This window comes from Mus caroli, unplaced genomic scaffold (genome assembly GCF_978045245.1).
Source record: "Mus caroli unplaced genomic scaffold, Mus_caroli_1 scaffold_8, whole genome shotgun sequence".
Taxonomy (NCBI): domain Eukaryota; kingdom Metazoa; phylum Chordata; class Mammalia; order Rodentia; family Muridae; genus Mus; species Mus caroli.
Genome location: NW_028227263.1, coordinates 119,768,280 through 119,785,086, shown reverse-complemented (window position 1 = coordinate 119,785,086; position 16,807 = coordinate 119,768,280). Strand labels below are relative to the sequence as shown.

General features: G+C 48.2%; 1 protein-coding gene across 2 annotated transcripts in view; it reads right to left on the bottom strand.

Annotated features, from left to right (window-relative positions):
* Nucleotides 1-912: 912 nt before the first annotated feature.
* Nucleotides 913-16,807, bottom strand: part of Axl (AXL receptor tyrosine kinase) — a 30,959-nt gene continuing 15,064 nt past the window's right edge. For both annotated transcript variants that reach the window (XM_021168625.3, XM_029479961.2), the window contains 10 exons: nt 14,463-14,595; nt 13,974-14,065; nt 10,484-10,579; nt 10,237-10,314; nt 8,242-8,334; nt 7,764-7,885; nt 7,104-7,213; nt 5,201-5,360; nt 4,569-4,705; nt 913-2,852 (listed from right to left, as the gene is read on the bottom strand). In XM_021168625.3, coding sequence (XP_021024284.1) covers nt 2,501-2,852; nt 4,569-4,705; nt 5,201-5,360; nt 7,104-7,213; nt 7,764-7,885; nt 8,242-8,334; nt 10,237-10,314; nt 10,484-10,579; nt 13,974-14,065; nt 14,463-14,595 — 1,373 coding nt within the window. In that variant the 3' untranslated portion in view covers nt 913-2,500. The remainder of the gene's footprint in view (nt 2,853-4,568; nt 4,706-5,200; nt 5,361-7,103; nt 7,214-7,763; nt 7,886-8,241; nt 8,335-10,236; nt 10,315-10,483; nt 10,580-13,973; nt 14,066-14,462; nt 14,596-16,807) is intronic.

Sequence of the window (16,807 nt, the reverse complement as noted above, 5' to 3'; positions counted from 1 at the left end):
TTCTCAGGAATCACCACCGGGGGGCGACCGGGCGCCGCATAGGGTTCTTGCAACGGTAGTAGTCACAGACTAGGAAAAAGTGAACACTCGATCTTTGTCCATCTGTGGATCGAGGTGTTCTGGTCCATCTTTCCTCAACAATCTGAATGTTTGCCTATGTGAGAATCTGTTGTACTAGTCTGGGCATAGGTCTGGGCATGTTAATTTATTTTCTTCTTTATTAAGACAGTCTCATGTAGCCCAGGCTGGCCTGCATCTCTCTGTGTAATCAGGGTCAACCTTGAATTCTTGATCTTTCTGCTTATACCTCTCAAGCGCTGGGTTTATGTGCACCGTGTTGGATTCTTGAGTGTGTGTAATGCTGTTCTGTGTCTCAGTTACTAAAGGTTCTTCCTATTGCTGGTGAGTACCTGCCTGCTGATGTTTGCAGATTTACAAGTGTGGGTTTATATGTTTCTGTTACTGTGTGTGCGTAACTGGGCCTTTGCATTTGTGGCTAGGTTTGCCCGAGCATGTGCACTAATTCACATGTCTGTTACTTTGGAATGTTTGTGTAAGACCCTGTGGGGGATCTCTCCCTCCCTCCCTCTCTCTCTCTCTCTCTGACAGGGAGGGAGTATTCCTCAGGGCTTCTTAGAGTCTGACTTTCCTTGGTTGTATATATTTGTCTATGTGCATGGTTCATGTCTACTATCACTAATGAAAACATTCCCATGTGTCCCTCAAACTCTTCTTATTCTTTTTATTGAGGTCAGGGTCCCTCTATGTAAGCCACAATGGCCTGCAACTAACTTTCCATCCTCTTGCCCCTCAGGTGTTGGGATTACAGGAGCCTTTCTTTTCACAGTGGGGAAACCGAATCTCTTGGGGGAGGGGACGTAGCACAGTTGAATGGACACAAGAGACAGAATAGTGACTGACAAAAGTTTTATGTGATCTGAGCCTCTCTGGAGGCACCAGAGTCCACACTTCAGAACAGGAATAGGGGACTGGCTCAAGGGGCAACATGGCCCCAAATGAGGGGAGATGACCCATCCCTTGGAGGAAAGCAGGCATTCCCAGTGCATCGCACAGGCTTAAGGTGGGGTATACCCCACACAAGGAGAGGAGGAAGTGTAGGTGCTTAAGGAGGGAAAGGGCTTAGGATGGCTACAAGCGTCCATCCTTGGAGTCGTACCTAATACTCTAGACTTGTGGACCTTTAGAATCTTAGACACTCAAAACATTGGATCCATAGTGCTTAGAGATTTGAGATTTTTAGACATATGTATTTTTGGACATTTAATTATGTGCTAGAAAGGCAAAAAGCAGCATAGAACCTAGAGGTGTCCAGCATTAGAAATGGTTAGAACTTTGGTGTCTCGTTAGTCCTAGTAAACTGGAGCCTCTTATGACTTGGATGCTGAGGACCCATGACTTGGACCCACAGCATCTTACAGGGCCTGAGATGAAGATCAGGCCAACGTTAGAGTTTTAGAGTTTAATAATCTGGAATCTTGGGAACATATGATGTGCAAGCTTAAGAATCTAGAACCTGAGCCGGGCGTGGTGGCGCACGCCTTTAATCCCAGCACTCGGGAGGCAGAGGCAGGCGGATTTCTGAGTTCGAGGCCAGCCTGGTCTACAAAGTGAGCTCCAGGACAGCCAGGGCTACACAGAGAAACCCTGTCTCGAAAAACCAAAAAAAAAAAAAAAAAAAAAAAAAAGAATCTAGAACCTTGGACTAAATTTTAGATTATCATCACATCATAGCTTAGAAACTCCGCTGGAGACTCTTAAAGCTTTTGAATTTCAGAGTCTAGAATCATATTTCCTTGAGATACAGGATTTTTATATAAAAGAATCTATGGTCATAAGGCTTCAGAATCTGTGTTTGACCATCACTGGGGTCTTAGAAATTAAAAAAATAAAAGTTTGAAACATTATGATCTGGAGTATTCCAACATGAGCCTTAAACTGTTAAACTGGAAAAACAGTATGCCTTAGAACCTCCATGCCTAGAATCTTTAGAATTTAAAAATCTACACTCTTCCACTGACAGGACCCCTGGCTCCAGAAAAATAAAGTCTAGAACCATTAAGCCTTAGGTCCTGGAATCTCAGAGTCGTGCAACCTAAAACCATGGAAGCATTGCCAAGAATTATAGAACCAGAAAAATCTAGAGCCATAGAATCTCAGAGCCTTCGAGCAGTGGGCCTGTCTATAGCAACAGCGCTGCAGACCTAGAAACAAGCATCTCGGTTCAAAGACTCATCATTTTTGAGAACTTTGAACTCTAAACTCAAACCTTAAAATCTAGAACGCTGGGATGGAAGATGTGAGACGATCCCTTGAGACTGTTATGGATAGGGTGCATAAGGCATGGGCTGCATCTGAGAAGGGAGGGAAGGCCATTCTGCAGCTAGGGAGAAGGCCTGGAGTGACGGAGTGGGGGTGAGCTTTCCCCCAGTGGCAGTGCCTAGCTTGGGTCCTGAGAGGATGTCCCAGGCGGAAGATTGTCTCAGGCTCCGTCCTCCTGCCCTGGAGGTGCTGGGCAGCCTCTGTCAGCAGACAGAGTGGGTCCTGGGGCTGTAGAAGGACAAAGGACATAGCGTCCAGCTGAGTGGACGTCAGCTGCAGTGAGACAGCTACAGGAATCCTTAGGATCAGGTTGGGTTGGGGGGTCAGCTCCTCCAGCAGCCCCACGGGGTTCAAGGTGGCTTCCGCCCTCATCCATGTTGACATAGAGGATTTCATCCGGCTCCTGAGCAGGGGGCAGAGCCTTCAGTGTGTTCTCCAAGTCTTCCCGGAGCTCTGCAAAACTTGGCCGGTCTCGAGGGTTCAGTTCCCAGCACCGAGACATCAGGGCATACCTAATGAGGGAAAGCAAAGGGGGCAGACTGAGCAGGGGCTCAGAGGGGAGCATACTAGAGGTTAAGGGGAGCATTTAGGGCATTCAGGTGAGAATGAGAACCTGGGAACTAGAGAGAGCCTCAGCAACTTAGGGATGTCTACAGGGATTTGAGAACTGCAAAGTTTCTGAGGTGGGCCAGAAAGCAGCTCAGGAACTAGGAAGGATCATAGAAAACCTCTCTGAGTCTTGGGTGGTTTTTAATGCGAGTTTGCTAGGGCAGAGCTTCCCAGTGTGGTCACACAGAACAGACTCTTGTACCAAGGCCTGGCCTTGCTGCTGTTTACCAAGCACATTGGGGAGGGGGCGAGGCACACCTATGGAATGAACTAGAAGTCATATGATTTTCCTATGTCCTTACATTCTCTGACACTCCACCATTCAAAAGCTGAGACTAAGTCCCCACCATGAGTGTAGGGATTTGCTTCTGGCTTAGCAGAAAACATGGCACACGTGTGACTTGTAAGACTAGGTCATAAAAGGCAGTGCAGCTACCTCTTGCACATTCTCTCGGATCATCTTGTAAGGAAGCTCAAGTCACTGTATGAAGAGGTCTCATTTGTTTATTTGTTTATGTCTTCATATAGCCCTGGCTGTCCTGGAACTTGCTCTGTAGATGAGCTTGATCTCAAACTCAAGAGATCTGCCTGCCTCTGCCTCTGCCTCTGCCTCTGCCTCTGCCTCTGCCTCTGCCTCTGCCTCCCGGATGCTGGGAATAAAGGTGGGTGCCATCATCCCCAGAATGAGCTTGCCACTTTGAAGTCAGCTTTCCAGCCTCAGCATTCACATGCATCCCCAGCTGCTGCCTTGATAACCTTGTGACAGACCTGCAGCAGAACCACCCTACTAGGCTACTCTCAGGCTGATCTTCAGACACCATGAAACAAAGGTTGGGTTTAAATTATTAGGTTTTGGAATGTAGAAGCTCATACAGCAGCAAATAATATGCCCTTCCTGAAGACTTCAATTTTCTCATTGGCAAAAATGGGGATAACCATGGTGCCTGTCTACTAACGGTGGCTGTGGTTGGGATCAAATGAGTCAATACAAGTGGAACACTGTATCACTGCCTTCCAGTAAGTTCAGTAAAAGATTAGCTATTAATCTCATCCTCTAGGAGTGCCCAAAGGAATCGTGGGGAATCTGAATCCCCCCACCTGACCCAAGCAACATCCTCTTCTTAACCTTAAAGTATGGGCTAAAAATCACGCCTTTCTCTACACTCTGTGATGCCACAGAGGTTTCCCCGCTAGCAACTCAGAGATCTAAGAGTCTGGAGAAGGTCAATGAAGCAGAGTGGGGGTTTCTGCACAGGACCCTGGGTGTTGAGGCGCATGGGAGGTAAGGGACTGTGGGAGGTAGGGGTCCCAAGGCCAGGGCTACCCAGGAAGGTTGTATGCAGTTGATCATTGCTTAAGACCACCTGGCTGAGGTGGGAAGGGGTTGACCCAGCTTGCCTTCCACACAGCCAACAGAGAGGAAAAAGGTTCCTTTAGCAATCTCCCACCCTACTGGCATTCTCAGAGCACTGGTGAGGGGCAAATGGGTTTCTTAATATTCTGAGGGGTTCCATGCACATTTAGTCAGAACTTGAGATGTTGTTGGGGGCTCTGTGTGTGTAATTGAAGGTTGGATTAAATTCTGAGGTGGGGTTAAGGGGAGTTTTAAAGGTCCTCACAGGCCGTCCAGACAGTCCACAGGCTGTTTCAGACGATTTCCTTGACGCAGGTAGTCGTAAATCTCACTGTTCTCCACCCCTGGATAGGGAGTTTGGCCTCGGGTGGCGATCTCCCACATTGTCACACCGAAGGACCACTGTTGGAGTAGAGGAAGCGGGGTGAGAGGATCTCTCCTACACAAAGACACCTCCAACATGAGTTAAGACAAGCACTCAACACTTACGTGGACATTTGTTGACAGCGGCATCTATGGGTGTATCACAGTATGCACAGGAAGATTTTGACAGGTATACACACACACACACACACACACCCGGTACCTGACTTTGTAGGATGCAGAGATATGCACACCTGTGTACACATTTGCATGATGTCACATGTCACCCTTCATGCCCACATTGTTGTACACATCCTATGGCATACTTGGTCACCACTGCTTCCTGAGTACCCATACTGTTACCACGCATGTGTCCTAGCCCTGTACACATATTATTCATACGTTCTCCAAACATGTCCTGGCCTCACAGACAACTTTGCAAGGATGCCCACAGGTCCCTGTGAGCCCTTCAGCTTCTCAGGCCTTGTCACCCATGCTGGCATGATTACTTGCTCCTGGCCAGGGCACACATACCACATCGCTCTTGCTGGTGTAGACCCGATCTGCCAGACTCTCAATAGCAATCCACTTGACTGGCATCTTGGCAATGCGCCCTTGGCGGTAGTAATCCCCGTTGTAGATCTTCTTGGAGAGCCCGAAGTCTGCCACACACACGGACATGTTCTCATTCAGCCTGCCCAGATTGGGAAAAACAGTAAGGTCAGGACATGGCTCAGCTCTACCAGGAAGCCTGCTGGGTCTCAGATGCGCCTCCACCTCCTGCCTGACCCCATAGTCCTGCTGAGGGTGGAGCTCTGACTCCTAAACCCTTACTCCGGTCCCAGAGGGAAACGCTTTACTTCTGGTTCCTGCTACAATGAGTCTGGACAAAAGGGCTTCCAAAAGCTTTCTCAGCTTTGGCTTTTTAATCAGTCTTGAGATCTTTCCGAAACTCCAGAGTTCCTGTTCTGTTTTCTTGGATTTAAAAAAAATGTTTATTGTTTTAATTATGTTTAGGTGTGTGCCTGCCTGTGGGTATGTGCATTCGAGTGTGGGTACCCATGGAGGTCCGAAGTGTAGAATCTCCTTGGGGCTGGAGTAACAGGAGGCCGATGTGAACCGATGTGAACCGATGTGAACGGATGCTGTGGGTTCTGGGACATGAACTTGGAAACAAACAAACAAACAAACAAACAGCCAGGAATGATGGTGTGTACCTATAATACCAGCCCCTGAGAGGCAGAGAAAGAAGAGTTGAGTTGAAGGTCATCTTTCACTATATAGTAAGTTCAATGCCATCCTGGCTAGGTGAGATCCTGTCTCAAAAAAAAAAAAAAAATCAAACTTTGGAGGCTGCAGAGATGGCTCGGTAGCTAATTGCACTTGTTCTTGCAGAGAACCCGGGCTTGATTCCCAGCACCCACACAGCAGCTCACAACTGTCTTTAACTCTGGTGCCCTCTTTTGGCCTCCTTGGCACTGCTCACACATAATGCAGACATGTAGTCAAAACATCCATGCATATAAAATAAAAAATAAATCTTTTAAAAAAAATCAAGCCAAACCAGACAAAACAAACAAAGGAGGAAAATAAAAAAAACCAACAAAGAAACCAAACAAAACCTTACACAATGTGTGTGTGTAGACCAGGAAGGGCAGAGACAATAACTACACAAGTGCATCCATATAGACAGTACCTATATCTTTTAAAAAGTCCAAGAAAGGTCAGGTGTGGCTGCACACATCTTTACCCTAGCACTCGGGAGGCAGAGACAGGAGTATCTCTGTGAGTTCAAGGCCAGCTTGGTCTACATTCGCAAGATTCAGGACAGCCCAGGCTACACCCAAATAAACAACAATAAAGACCCCAGTGTAGGGCTTCTCTAGAAAGCCTTCCCAAGCATCTCCTTGCTGGCCTTCTCTGGTGCTTTGGATATAAAGTGTCACCTCACAGAGGGGAACAGTCCCCTGAAGGCTTAATCCCCAGCGGGTGATGCTCTCCCTTGATGAGCTCACAGCAGAGCGGTCAGTACAAGGAGATGGGGGTCTCGCTGCAGGAAGTGGGCACTGGGAAGGTTCCTCTGATGGGTAAATGTCTCTCTCTGCTTTCCTGCTCCCCCCCGAGGTAAGCAGTGATACACCACTCCGCTCTATCTCAGTCATGACGCCACACCTTCCCAGGAGTTCACCGCGATGGTGCCACGTGACCCGTGGTCTGGAATCTCTAAAACCCTGAGCTCAAATCAATCTTTCCTCTCCACTTGTTTCCCTCGGGTATTTTGTCACAGTCACAAAATGGCGACTGCCACACCTTTCTAACCTTGTCTGGAGGTCCAACCCTCCCAAAGGCTCCTTTCCCTTTCATCCTGGGGGTGGGGTGGGGGGTGGGGAAGAAGCTTCTTGCAGAAGGAGGGGCTTCCAGAGGGCTTGCCACTCACATGCAGTTTCTGGCAGCCAGGTCCCGGTGTATGAATCTCTTGGTACTCAGGTACTCCATACCACTGGCAATGTCGGCCATGAACTTCACTAGCATCTGAGTGGGCAGGAACTGGAGGGCCAAGGCCAGGAGAAGTGGTCAGAGTCAAACAAGGGCCTCCTTCCCTCCCTGTGTGTGTCTGGATCTACTCTGGTTTTCATGGCTTTGAGAACATCAACCCTTTTCTATAGCTACAGGGTCCTAGAAAACCTACTCCTCTCTGATTTGGGCTATTTCTCTAGCCTTAGATACCCATCTGAGCCAGGGACCCCCTTCCTGGGTTTCAGACCCTGGTCCATGCTAAGCCTTGGTTAGGAATTTGTTTCCTGCTTGCATCTCAAAGTATCTCCTTAGTCTCCTTCAAGGTCACCCTTTCAGTCAGGCCTTCCCTCCACCCCAATTAATTCCAAGGCCACTTTATTGTTCTCTCCTTCTGCACTTCCTTCATAGCACTCACTGCTCTTGCTTATTCCTGTTAACTTATTTATTGCCTTGTCCACCCCTGCAATACAGGCCCCTCGAGGGCCAGCTAGAGGTCAGCCGTGGCCTTCCTTCTCGGCGCCTGCGCAGCTGCTAAGTGTTCACTGAATACTCATGGACCGGAAGAGTAGATGCCTCTCACCACTGGCTGGTCCCCGAGCCGGGAGTACAGGAGGAAACTGTGTAGGTCTCCATGTTTCATGAAAGGCAAGATGACCACAGGTTCTGGGAAACCCTCTCGGTCAGAGCCCTGGAAACAGACGCCTGAGCCCCCCACCCCAGGAAGATCAGTTATTCTGGCAAGGCAGAAGAGGGGAACCCAACTCTCTCCCAGACAGACTCAGCCTCCCCCTTTCCCACCCCCTCAAATCTAATCTCCATATTATTTGGGAGGTAGATGGTAAGGATGAAACTTCAGAGAGGCCATTTCCCAGGGATGTTTCCGGAGCCCTCCTGGGGACCCTCAGCTATTTCTGGGAACAGGTCAGGGGTCGCATTCCAAGTTGAGGGAGCAAAAGAAGAGGAGCTTGCTGATCCTGAAGGAGAAGCGGGTAGGGAGCCAGGAAGTCTGATCTTTCTGGGCTCTGGGCTGGGCCTGGGAGAACATGCCCCTCCCTCACCAATGAGCCTCATGACGTTGGGGTGGTCAAATTCCTTCATGCAGACAGCTTCACTCAGGAAATCCTCCAGCTCTGATCTTGTGCAGATGGCAACTTAGGGGAGAAAGGGAGGTGAATAACAAGGGTGGAAAAGGGAGGGAGGAAGGAGGAGGGAGAGGATTTCTTCTTCCCTCCTCCAGTCTCCTGCCATTCTTCACCACCACCACCACCACCATCACCACCACCACCACCACCACCACCATCATCATCCAAATTCATCAAATGTTATTACTGGATCTTAAGATGTCATACGCACTGTTTTACTTACATAGTTATTTTATCCTCAATAAGTATAGTACACATGGTACTAGCTTGTCTGCTTGTTTATGAAGGCCAGCAAGGAGATGCTTGGGAAGGCTTTCTAGAGAAGCCCTACACTGGTCTTACAAATGCAATGCAGTCCCCTCACTGGGAGAGTTTAGACAAGAGCTCTATTGGTGAGCTGTGTTCTCAGTTCCTCCATGGCAAATTCTAACCAAGCATTCTACTACCAAGCCAGGCCCCCAGCCCCTCCCTGGGGGATTCTAGGCAGGGGCTCCACCACTGAGCCACTTGGTTTTGTTTTGTTTTGTTTTGAAACAAGGAAGTTTATGAGTTGGAAGCCAGTTTTACACACATTATGAGATGTCTTAAAATGAAAAAAAAAAAGCAGTAAAGTAGCTCAGAGGGAGGGTATTTGTCTGACACGTGCAAGGCTCTGGAGTCTCCAGAACCAACTTTCGACACCCCACCCCCACTCACAGGCACAAACACACATGTGCGCATGCCCACACACACATACACATGTGCGCGCGCGCGCGCGCGCGCGCGCGCACGCGCACACACACACACACACACACACACACACACACACACACACACAAACACACAGCAGCTTAATCTAGTACACAGAAGATGCTTAGTAATGAACATGCAAATGCATTGACGGCTCCGTAGCTCAAGCCCCAAAACTCAAAATTCACACATCATTGCTCTCTGCCCTCCAGCCCTAGCCTAACCCCGATAGGCTTTCCTTCCTGTAGGAAAGGACTTCTCCTTGATTCCATATGCTGTTTAACTACTGACTGGCCTTTACCCTCTCTGATGAGATAGTTGCAATACATTATCAGTATGCATTACATGCCACCACTGGCACTTAGTGCTTTGTTTTATAATAGTCCTAAGAAATAGCGACATCATGAATGTTTTTTCCCAAGGAAGAAAGGAAGGCTTGAAGAGGTAAAGTCAGAGCTGATAATGCGAGTGGCTGGCTGTGCCTCATTCTGTCCTGCCCTCCTTCGAAAAGTCATTTCCAAGTTCCCTTTCCTGCTAGCGGCTATCAGTGGCAGACATTGGTGAAAGAGAAGCCAGGATATCTCACCCTCTTTCCACTTCCATTGCCTTGGAACTGTTACATGTTCACCAGGTTTCTTTTTTTCTTTTTCTTTTTTGTTTTTTTGTTTTGTTTTGTTTTGTTTTGTTTTGTTTTGAGACAGGGTTTTTCTGTATATCCCTGGCTGTCCTGGAACTCACTTTGTAGACCAGGTTGGCCTAGAACTCAGAAATCCGCCTGCCTCTGCCTCCCAAGTGCTGGGATTAAAGGTGTGTACCACCACCGCCCAGCTGTTTGCCAGGTTTCTAACTCTCCCTTGGAAAGCCCTTGATTCTGTGTTCTCAGCTCCTTGCTGGCTATGGGCTCTGCCTACAACTTCCTCCCTTTGCCCTTCAGCCTAGAGGTGGAAGTGACTTCCTGTTGTTGCTAATCTGTTTGTCTTGATGTTTCAGTTATTATTATGCTACCCCAACCTTCATTCAATGTGATGGCAATGTCCCTAAATTCAACTCCTTCTATTTGAGTATCTGGCACAGGCTCCATTTTCTTGCTGGGAACACTGGTACTTTCCAGAGCATAGGGAAGAGGCTTGGGTTAGGGACCGGGGCTGCTGTACGTGTGCTTGCACACGACCACATACTCACTTTTCATGGTCTTCACAGCGACCTTGAGGATGGAGTCATCCTGATTGAGCTGGCCCTCCATCACAGCGCCAAATTCTCCTGGGGCAGGAAGAAGAAAGACATCTCAGAAGGGGCAGTGTTGCCTGCAGTTGGCTGAGAACTGGGGAGAGAGGAATCTTGGCATTTTGGTGGGTTATGCGCCTGTATGTGTACATGTGCCTGTGTGTGTGCCTGTGCACATGTGTGGACATGTGCTGGAGGGACTCACCTTCTCCCAGGGTCTTCCCCAGGGCCACCTTATGCCGATCTACCATGACGTCTCGTAGTTTCTCCTTCAGCTCTTCACTGATACCGAGACTGTTCACTGAGATGAGGCAGATGGAGCCGTGTGGCAGGGTTGATGATCAGGTAATGTGAACCAAGAAGGACAGACCCACTGATGAGTCACTGAACTGTGTCCAGAGCACTCAACCCATCCCAGTCCCTGTAGCCTCCCAATCGGCTCCATAGAAGCAACTACTAGGTTAAAATCTGGCCCCAGTCTCACTGTAGTGGGTACTCTAACTGGTCAGTGCCCTCTACTAAACATAGTTCTTCAGAGTCTGAAGTTTACCAGCACAAAGAAATGGTCTTTCAAGAGATAGAAAGTCTAATTAGCTAATCACCCAGACTTGATACTTGCACATTATATACAAGTATCTAATTATCCCCCTGTATTTCAGAATCTGTACCCCATAAATATTATAATTATGTGATTACAAAATAAGAAAGGTGGGCATAGTATCACATTCCTCTAATCATCCCCTAGGGAGGAAAAGCAGGCAGATTGCTGGGAGCTTGAGGCCAGTGTGGGCTACATAAGGGGGCTAGTCTCAAAATATGTATCTTTAGCATTCGGTAAGCAGAGGCAGGCATATATATCTCTGTGAATTTAAGACAAGGCTGGTCTACTTAATGTATTTGAGGTGGGTGTGAGGGCTACATACTGAGATCCTGTCTCACCAAAAGCTACTACCACCACCAAAACAAATCCATAATCTTCCTATAAGAAAATTATTAGGTACTGCAGAAGTCACTGTATTCAATTTAGTTTTTTTTAAAAACAGTCTTAATATGCAGCCTAACCTAGCCATATTCCCAGCCCCTCATTGAGGGATTCTAGACAGGGCTCTACCACTGAGCCACGACCCCAGCCCTTCACTGGGGGACTCTAGGCAGGGGCTCTACCACTGAGCCACACCCAGCCCCTCACTGGAGGATTCCAGACAAGTGTTCTATCACTGAGCATTGGGCTATATCCCCAGACCTCTTTTACTCTTCTTTTGAAACAGTCTCACTAAGTTACACAGGCTGGCCTGAACTCAATCTAGCCCAGGCCAGTCTCAAACTTTCAGTCTTCCTGCTTTAGCCTGCCATGATCTGCCACCCCCGCCCAGTTTAAGATAGCAGTTTGTTTTATTTTTAAATCTGTGTTTATATGTATATATGTATGTATGGGTTTTTGCCTGCATGTATAGCTGTGCACCATGTATATGCAGTACCCATGGAGGCCAGAAGATGACATCAGATACCACGGCACAGGCGTTATTGAAGGCTGTGAGTCACCATGTGGGTGATGGGAATTGAACACAGGTCCTCTGAGAAAACAGCAAATGCTTTTAACCACTGAGCCATCTATCTCTCTAGCTCCTGACAATGGTTTTTAAAAATCCAGTGACATACAGGCATATGTTCTCTCAACCACAGAGTGTTAATGTCTTCACAGATCAGGGAGCCTGAGGGACAGTCCCTTGAAAGTTTATAAAGAATGGGGGTGCAAAAGAGCAAGCAGCATCTTGGTACCACTGTGAAAATCATTTTGACCTCATGGATGTCCAGCCCAGCTCTCCAGAACCTCTTGGGACCAGGCTCATGCTGCGAGAATTGTGGCTTTGTATCACTTCAACAAATCACTGTGGTCATCCAACTACTGTTTCCTTCTCTTCTTAAGTAAATGTCTTTCCCAGCCCTTCCCAGCATCCCGTGGGACACTGGCAGTTTGGGCTGTGTGCTAGATCTAGACTTAGATCTGTCCTTTTGCTCTCTGGATTCCAGCTGGAAAACTGAGGGGCTTTCATGGTGGTGGCCTTGGAGGATGACCTCAGCTGGGGCCTTCTGTGACTCTATCGTCTTATGGATCTACAGTTCTAAGACCCTATGACTTTCAAAACTGAGAGCCTAGAGCCCTGAGCATACTGTTTTCCAGACCAAGATTGAATCTAGATTTCAGTTGTTTCTAATGTTCTATAATTTCAAGAGGCCACTTCTGAGTGTGGCCATTAGGAGTATTGACTTCAGGTTGTATATGGTGGCACATTCAAGTAATCCCAGGACATGGGACTCTGAAGCAAGAGGATAGAGAGTTCAAGGGAAGTCTGAGCTCCCTAGTGAGGCAACGTCTTAAGGAACCAAGGGCTGAGTGTATGACTCAATGGTAGCCTGCTTGTCTTGCATATGTAAGGCCCTGTGTTGTAGCCCCAAGAAGGGAGAGGGAGGGAGGGAAAGATGGAGTGAGGGAGAGACAGTTTCAGACAGACAGGAGGGGAGAGAGAGCTTCAGAGCAAGTTGCTGGAGGTAGGATCACAACTTCAAGAGAACCCTGGTTACATAGAAAGTTTAAGGGTAGCCTGAAACTCTATCGCAAAAAAGAAAATGAAAGCAGACAAACATGAATTCATAGGAAAGCTGGCTGGGTTTAAATCTCCCGTATCCATAACCTCACAGCCTGTGTGGCATTAAGCAGGTTACTTAGTTACTCTCTGCTACAGCTCCCTCATCTCTGAAGGCAGGGTGATAACACAGCTCATGCCTTTGGGTTGTGAGGATTGAATGAGTAGATGTGTATAGAATGCTTAGAACAGTGCTCGTGGTGTGTGTGTGTGTGTGTGTAGGGACTGTCACACCATTGTCATTGTCATCATAATTGCCTAACAATATCCATCATCATCTTCTTCATCGGCATCATCATTAAACATTATCCCAAGATGTTCTGGCTCTTAGATTTGGTGTTCTGAAGATTTAGTGTGTCTGGGATTCAAATTGTCCTGGCCAGCACCCAGGAAGTGGAGGCAGAAAGGTTGCAAGTTTGTAGCTAGCTTCGTCTATAGTTCCTGCTAGTGGAAGATGGAGGCAAGAGAAGGCAGTCCAGCCTGGGCTTGATCTCAAAACAAACAAACAAACAAAACCCCAAATCCTTATTGGTTGTGGTTTAATGTCAACCTGACAATATCTAGAATTGCATAGGCAACAGGCCTCTGCGCATGTCTTGGAGGGAGTTTCTGAATTAGACACTAAGGTGGGAAGGCCCACCTTAACTGTGGTCTGCAGCATTTCGTGGCCTCGGGTTCTGGACTGAACAGAAAGGAGAAAGCAAGCTGAGCCAGGCATTTGTCTCCCTGGGCTTCCTGACTGCACACAGGAATTGACCAGCCACCTAACAGAGCCTTTCTTCATCAGGCTGGACTAGTCCTGCCCTCAAACACGGAGCCAAAATTAACCCTTTCTTCTTGAAGCTGTTTTTTTGTCCTCAGTGCTGAGAATGCACAGCACCCTATCGTCTACTGTTCTAAAGCTGTGTGTGGTCCAAGCCTCACAGTGCCTAGAGCCTGAGGCTCTAACATCCTTGTGTTCTGCAGACCTTCAGGAACTGTTGGCTCGTGCATCTGCAGAAGCTCAGAATCGGCTACAGGGGCCCACTTCTCCATTTGGAATTCACTTACAGGTGGCTTCAGTGGTCCGGCGACTGTAGGACTTCCGGGCGCGGTACCTGACTACCAGTTCACCTCTTTCCACGGTTGGCGCAAACACCTCCCTAGGGGTTGAAGGGAGAAGGTGAGGGATGAACAGAACCACGTGGAACCCTGTCCTTCTAGTGGGCATTGAAGCAAGCACCAGTGCATTCCCAAGCTGTGCAGCTGGCTCTCCCCTTCAGTGCATGCTGAGCACATCTGGTGCTGAGCACATCTGGAATTAGCACTCGCTGCCTTCCATCATCTCTTCAGGTCTCCTCATCCCCATTCAGACCTCTCTCTCTGTCTCTCTCTCTCTCTCTCTCTGTCTCTCTCTGTCTCTCTCTTTCTCTCTGTCTCTCTCTCTGTCTCTCTCTGTCTCTCTCTTTCTCTGTCTGTCTCTCACATACACACTCACACAGGCACAACCTCCTCATTGGTCTTCCATGACTTCAGCTTCCCTGATGAGTTCTAACTCACCCATATCGAGTCTCCTTCTTCCTCCGATGGACAAGGAACAGGGCCAAGATGAGGACGCAGGCGGCAGCCACAAGTGCTCCCAGCAGTACATACCACCAAGGCCACGAGAAGGCGCGAGGTGGGGGTTCACTCACTGTCAGAGGGTATGGGGGACAGATCACACAGCTAAGCCCCCTGGATCCAGTTCCCTGGGGCCCAAGTGGGAGTGACATGGAAGGGAGACAGAAGTGTGACCTGGGTGGAAAGGGAAGGTGAGGTGTGTGTATATAGGGAACATACAGGGAGGGGATGAGTGTGGGAGAGAGCTAGTAATGGTGCAGGGGAGACAGTGGCAGGATAACTGTGCAGAGAAGTGACCTGGGTGTGGGAAGACCAGTGAGGGAGGGAGAGAATTCACATAGTGCATGTGCATGGAGCACATGCATGGAGCACAAGGCTGAGGAACAACAAACTAAGGAATATCTTTTAGGAGTGCTCAGGAGGCGAGGACAAACACACGTGCATAAGGGAAGTGTTTGTGTGCACGCACGCGCAAGCATGAGGACAAAGAATGGGGTGGCCATTGGAGGAGCTTGGGCACAACACAAAGGCGAAATGTCCAGTTTTGTTTTGTTTTGTTTTGTTTTGTTTTGTTTTGTTTTGTTTTGTTTTGTTTTGTTTTAGGGAGGGTCAAATAAACCCCAGGCTAGTCTCAGACTTAGTATGCAGCCAAAGATGTCTTGAACTTCTGATCCTCCTGTTTCCACCTCCTGAGTGCTCGGATTACAGGGATGCATCATTGTGACTGGCTTATGGAGTGCTGGACCAGGGCCTCCTGCATGCCAGGCAAGCACTCTCTACCAGCTGAGCTACATCTCCAGCCTCCCTCCCCGCTCCTCTTTCTTTTTAGAGTCAAGGTTTTTTGCAGCTCAGGGTGGCTTGAACTAATTCTTCTGCCTCCATAGCCTTCCCATGTGCTGGGGTTGCAAGTGTGCATCAACCATGCAGGCTGTCAGCAGTGATCTTTCAGGATGTGGTTGAGCATGAGACAAGTGTGCAGTGAACATGCAACATACGTGAACTAAGCGTGAGCTGGCAAGTGAGGCGCACAGGAAGGGCACGGGAAAGTATAGGAAAGAGGACAGGTGTAGAGAAAGGAGGGACCGGACTATGGTTGGTCATGTGAGTGTGCTAAGAGTACAAAGAGGTAGGTGTGTGCATGTGTCTGTGTGTGTCTGTATGTGTTTGTGTGTGTCTCTGTGTGTGTCTGTCTAGGCATGTGTCTGTGTGTCTCTGTGTATGTGTCTAGGCATGTGTACGTGTCTGCGTGTGTCTGTGTGTATGTGTCTATCTAGGCATGTGTGTGTGTGTGATCTATGTATGTGTCTGTATAGGCATGTGTCTGTGTCTCTCTGTGTATGTGTATCTGTGTGTGTCTGTCTGTCAGTGTCTGTGTGTGTCTGTCTAGGCATCTGTGTGTCTGTGTATGCATGAGAGTGGAGCATGTGCTGGGCATGTGTGAGGAAGGAAGGGCTGTCTCGGGGCATGAGAGGAGGGCTGAGGACGTAGAAGGAGGAGGCATGTGAAGAGCACTGAAAGCAGTGAGCTGGGTTCTAAGTGGTGGCTCTGCAGCGTTAGGAGGGTGCCATGGAAGTGGAAGAAGGTTTGAGAATTGCTGAAGAAATATTTGAAAAAGAGAATCTCTCTCCTTCCTTCTCTTCCCTTTTCTTCCTTTCTTCCATCCTTCCCTCCTCCTCCCTCTCCCTTCCTCTCATTGATCTGCCTATTCATCCCTTATACATTCCATCTATCCATTGGCCTATCTCTATATGAATTCATCTGTATGTATAACCATTCACTCTCCATATGCCTGCCCATGCATCCATCCATTTATACATCTACCTATCCTTCAAAAAAATTTTTTTTGAGACAGGGTCTTACTATGTGGCTGTCCTGGAACTCACTACATAGCCCAAGCTGGCCTCAAACTTAGAGAGATTCACCTGCCCCTATCTCCTAAGTGCTGGGATCCAATGCACATACCACTATGCCTGGCTATCTATCCTTCAGTATTCTTTTCCCACACATGCGTCTATCCATCCAAGTGTCTGTCAACCCAGTCTCCATATACTTATCCACTCATGCATCCCTCCTTTAATCTTTCCATTCATTCGTTCACCCACCCACACAGTGTATGTTAATTCACTCCTTACATACCCATGTGTCTGTATATCTATCCACTCTCCCATACCACACTCACTGGGCCATTCTAGGCACCTCCCTCAAGGACCTCACTAACTGACGAAGTGAAGGGTCAGAGAGATGTGTTTGGGATGCATGACAGCGGTGTGTAAAAGGTACATGTG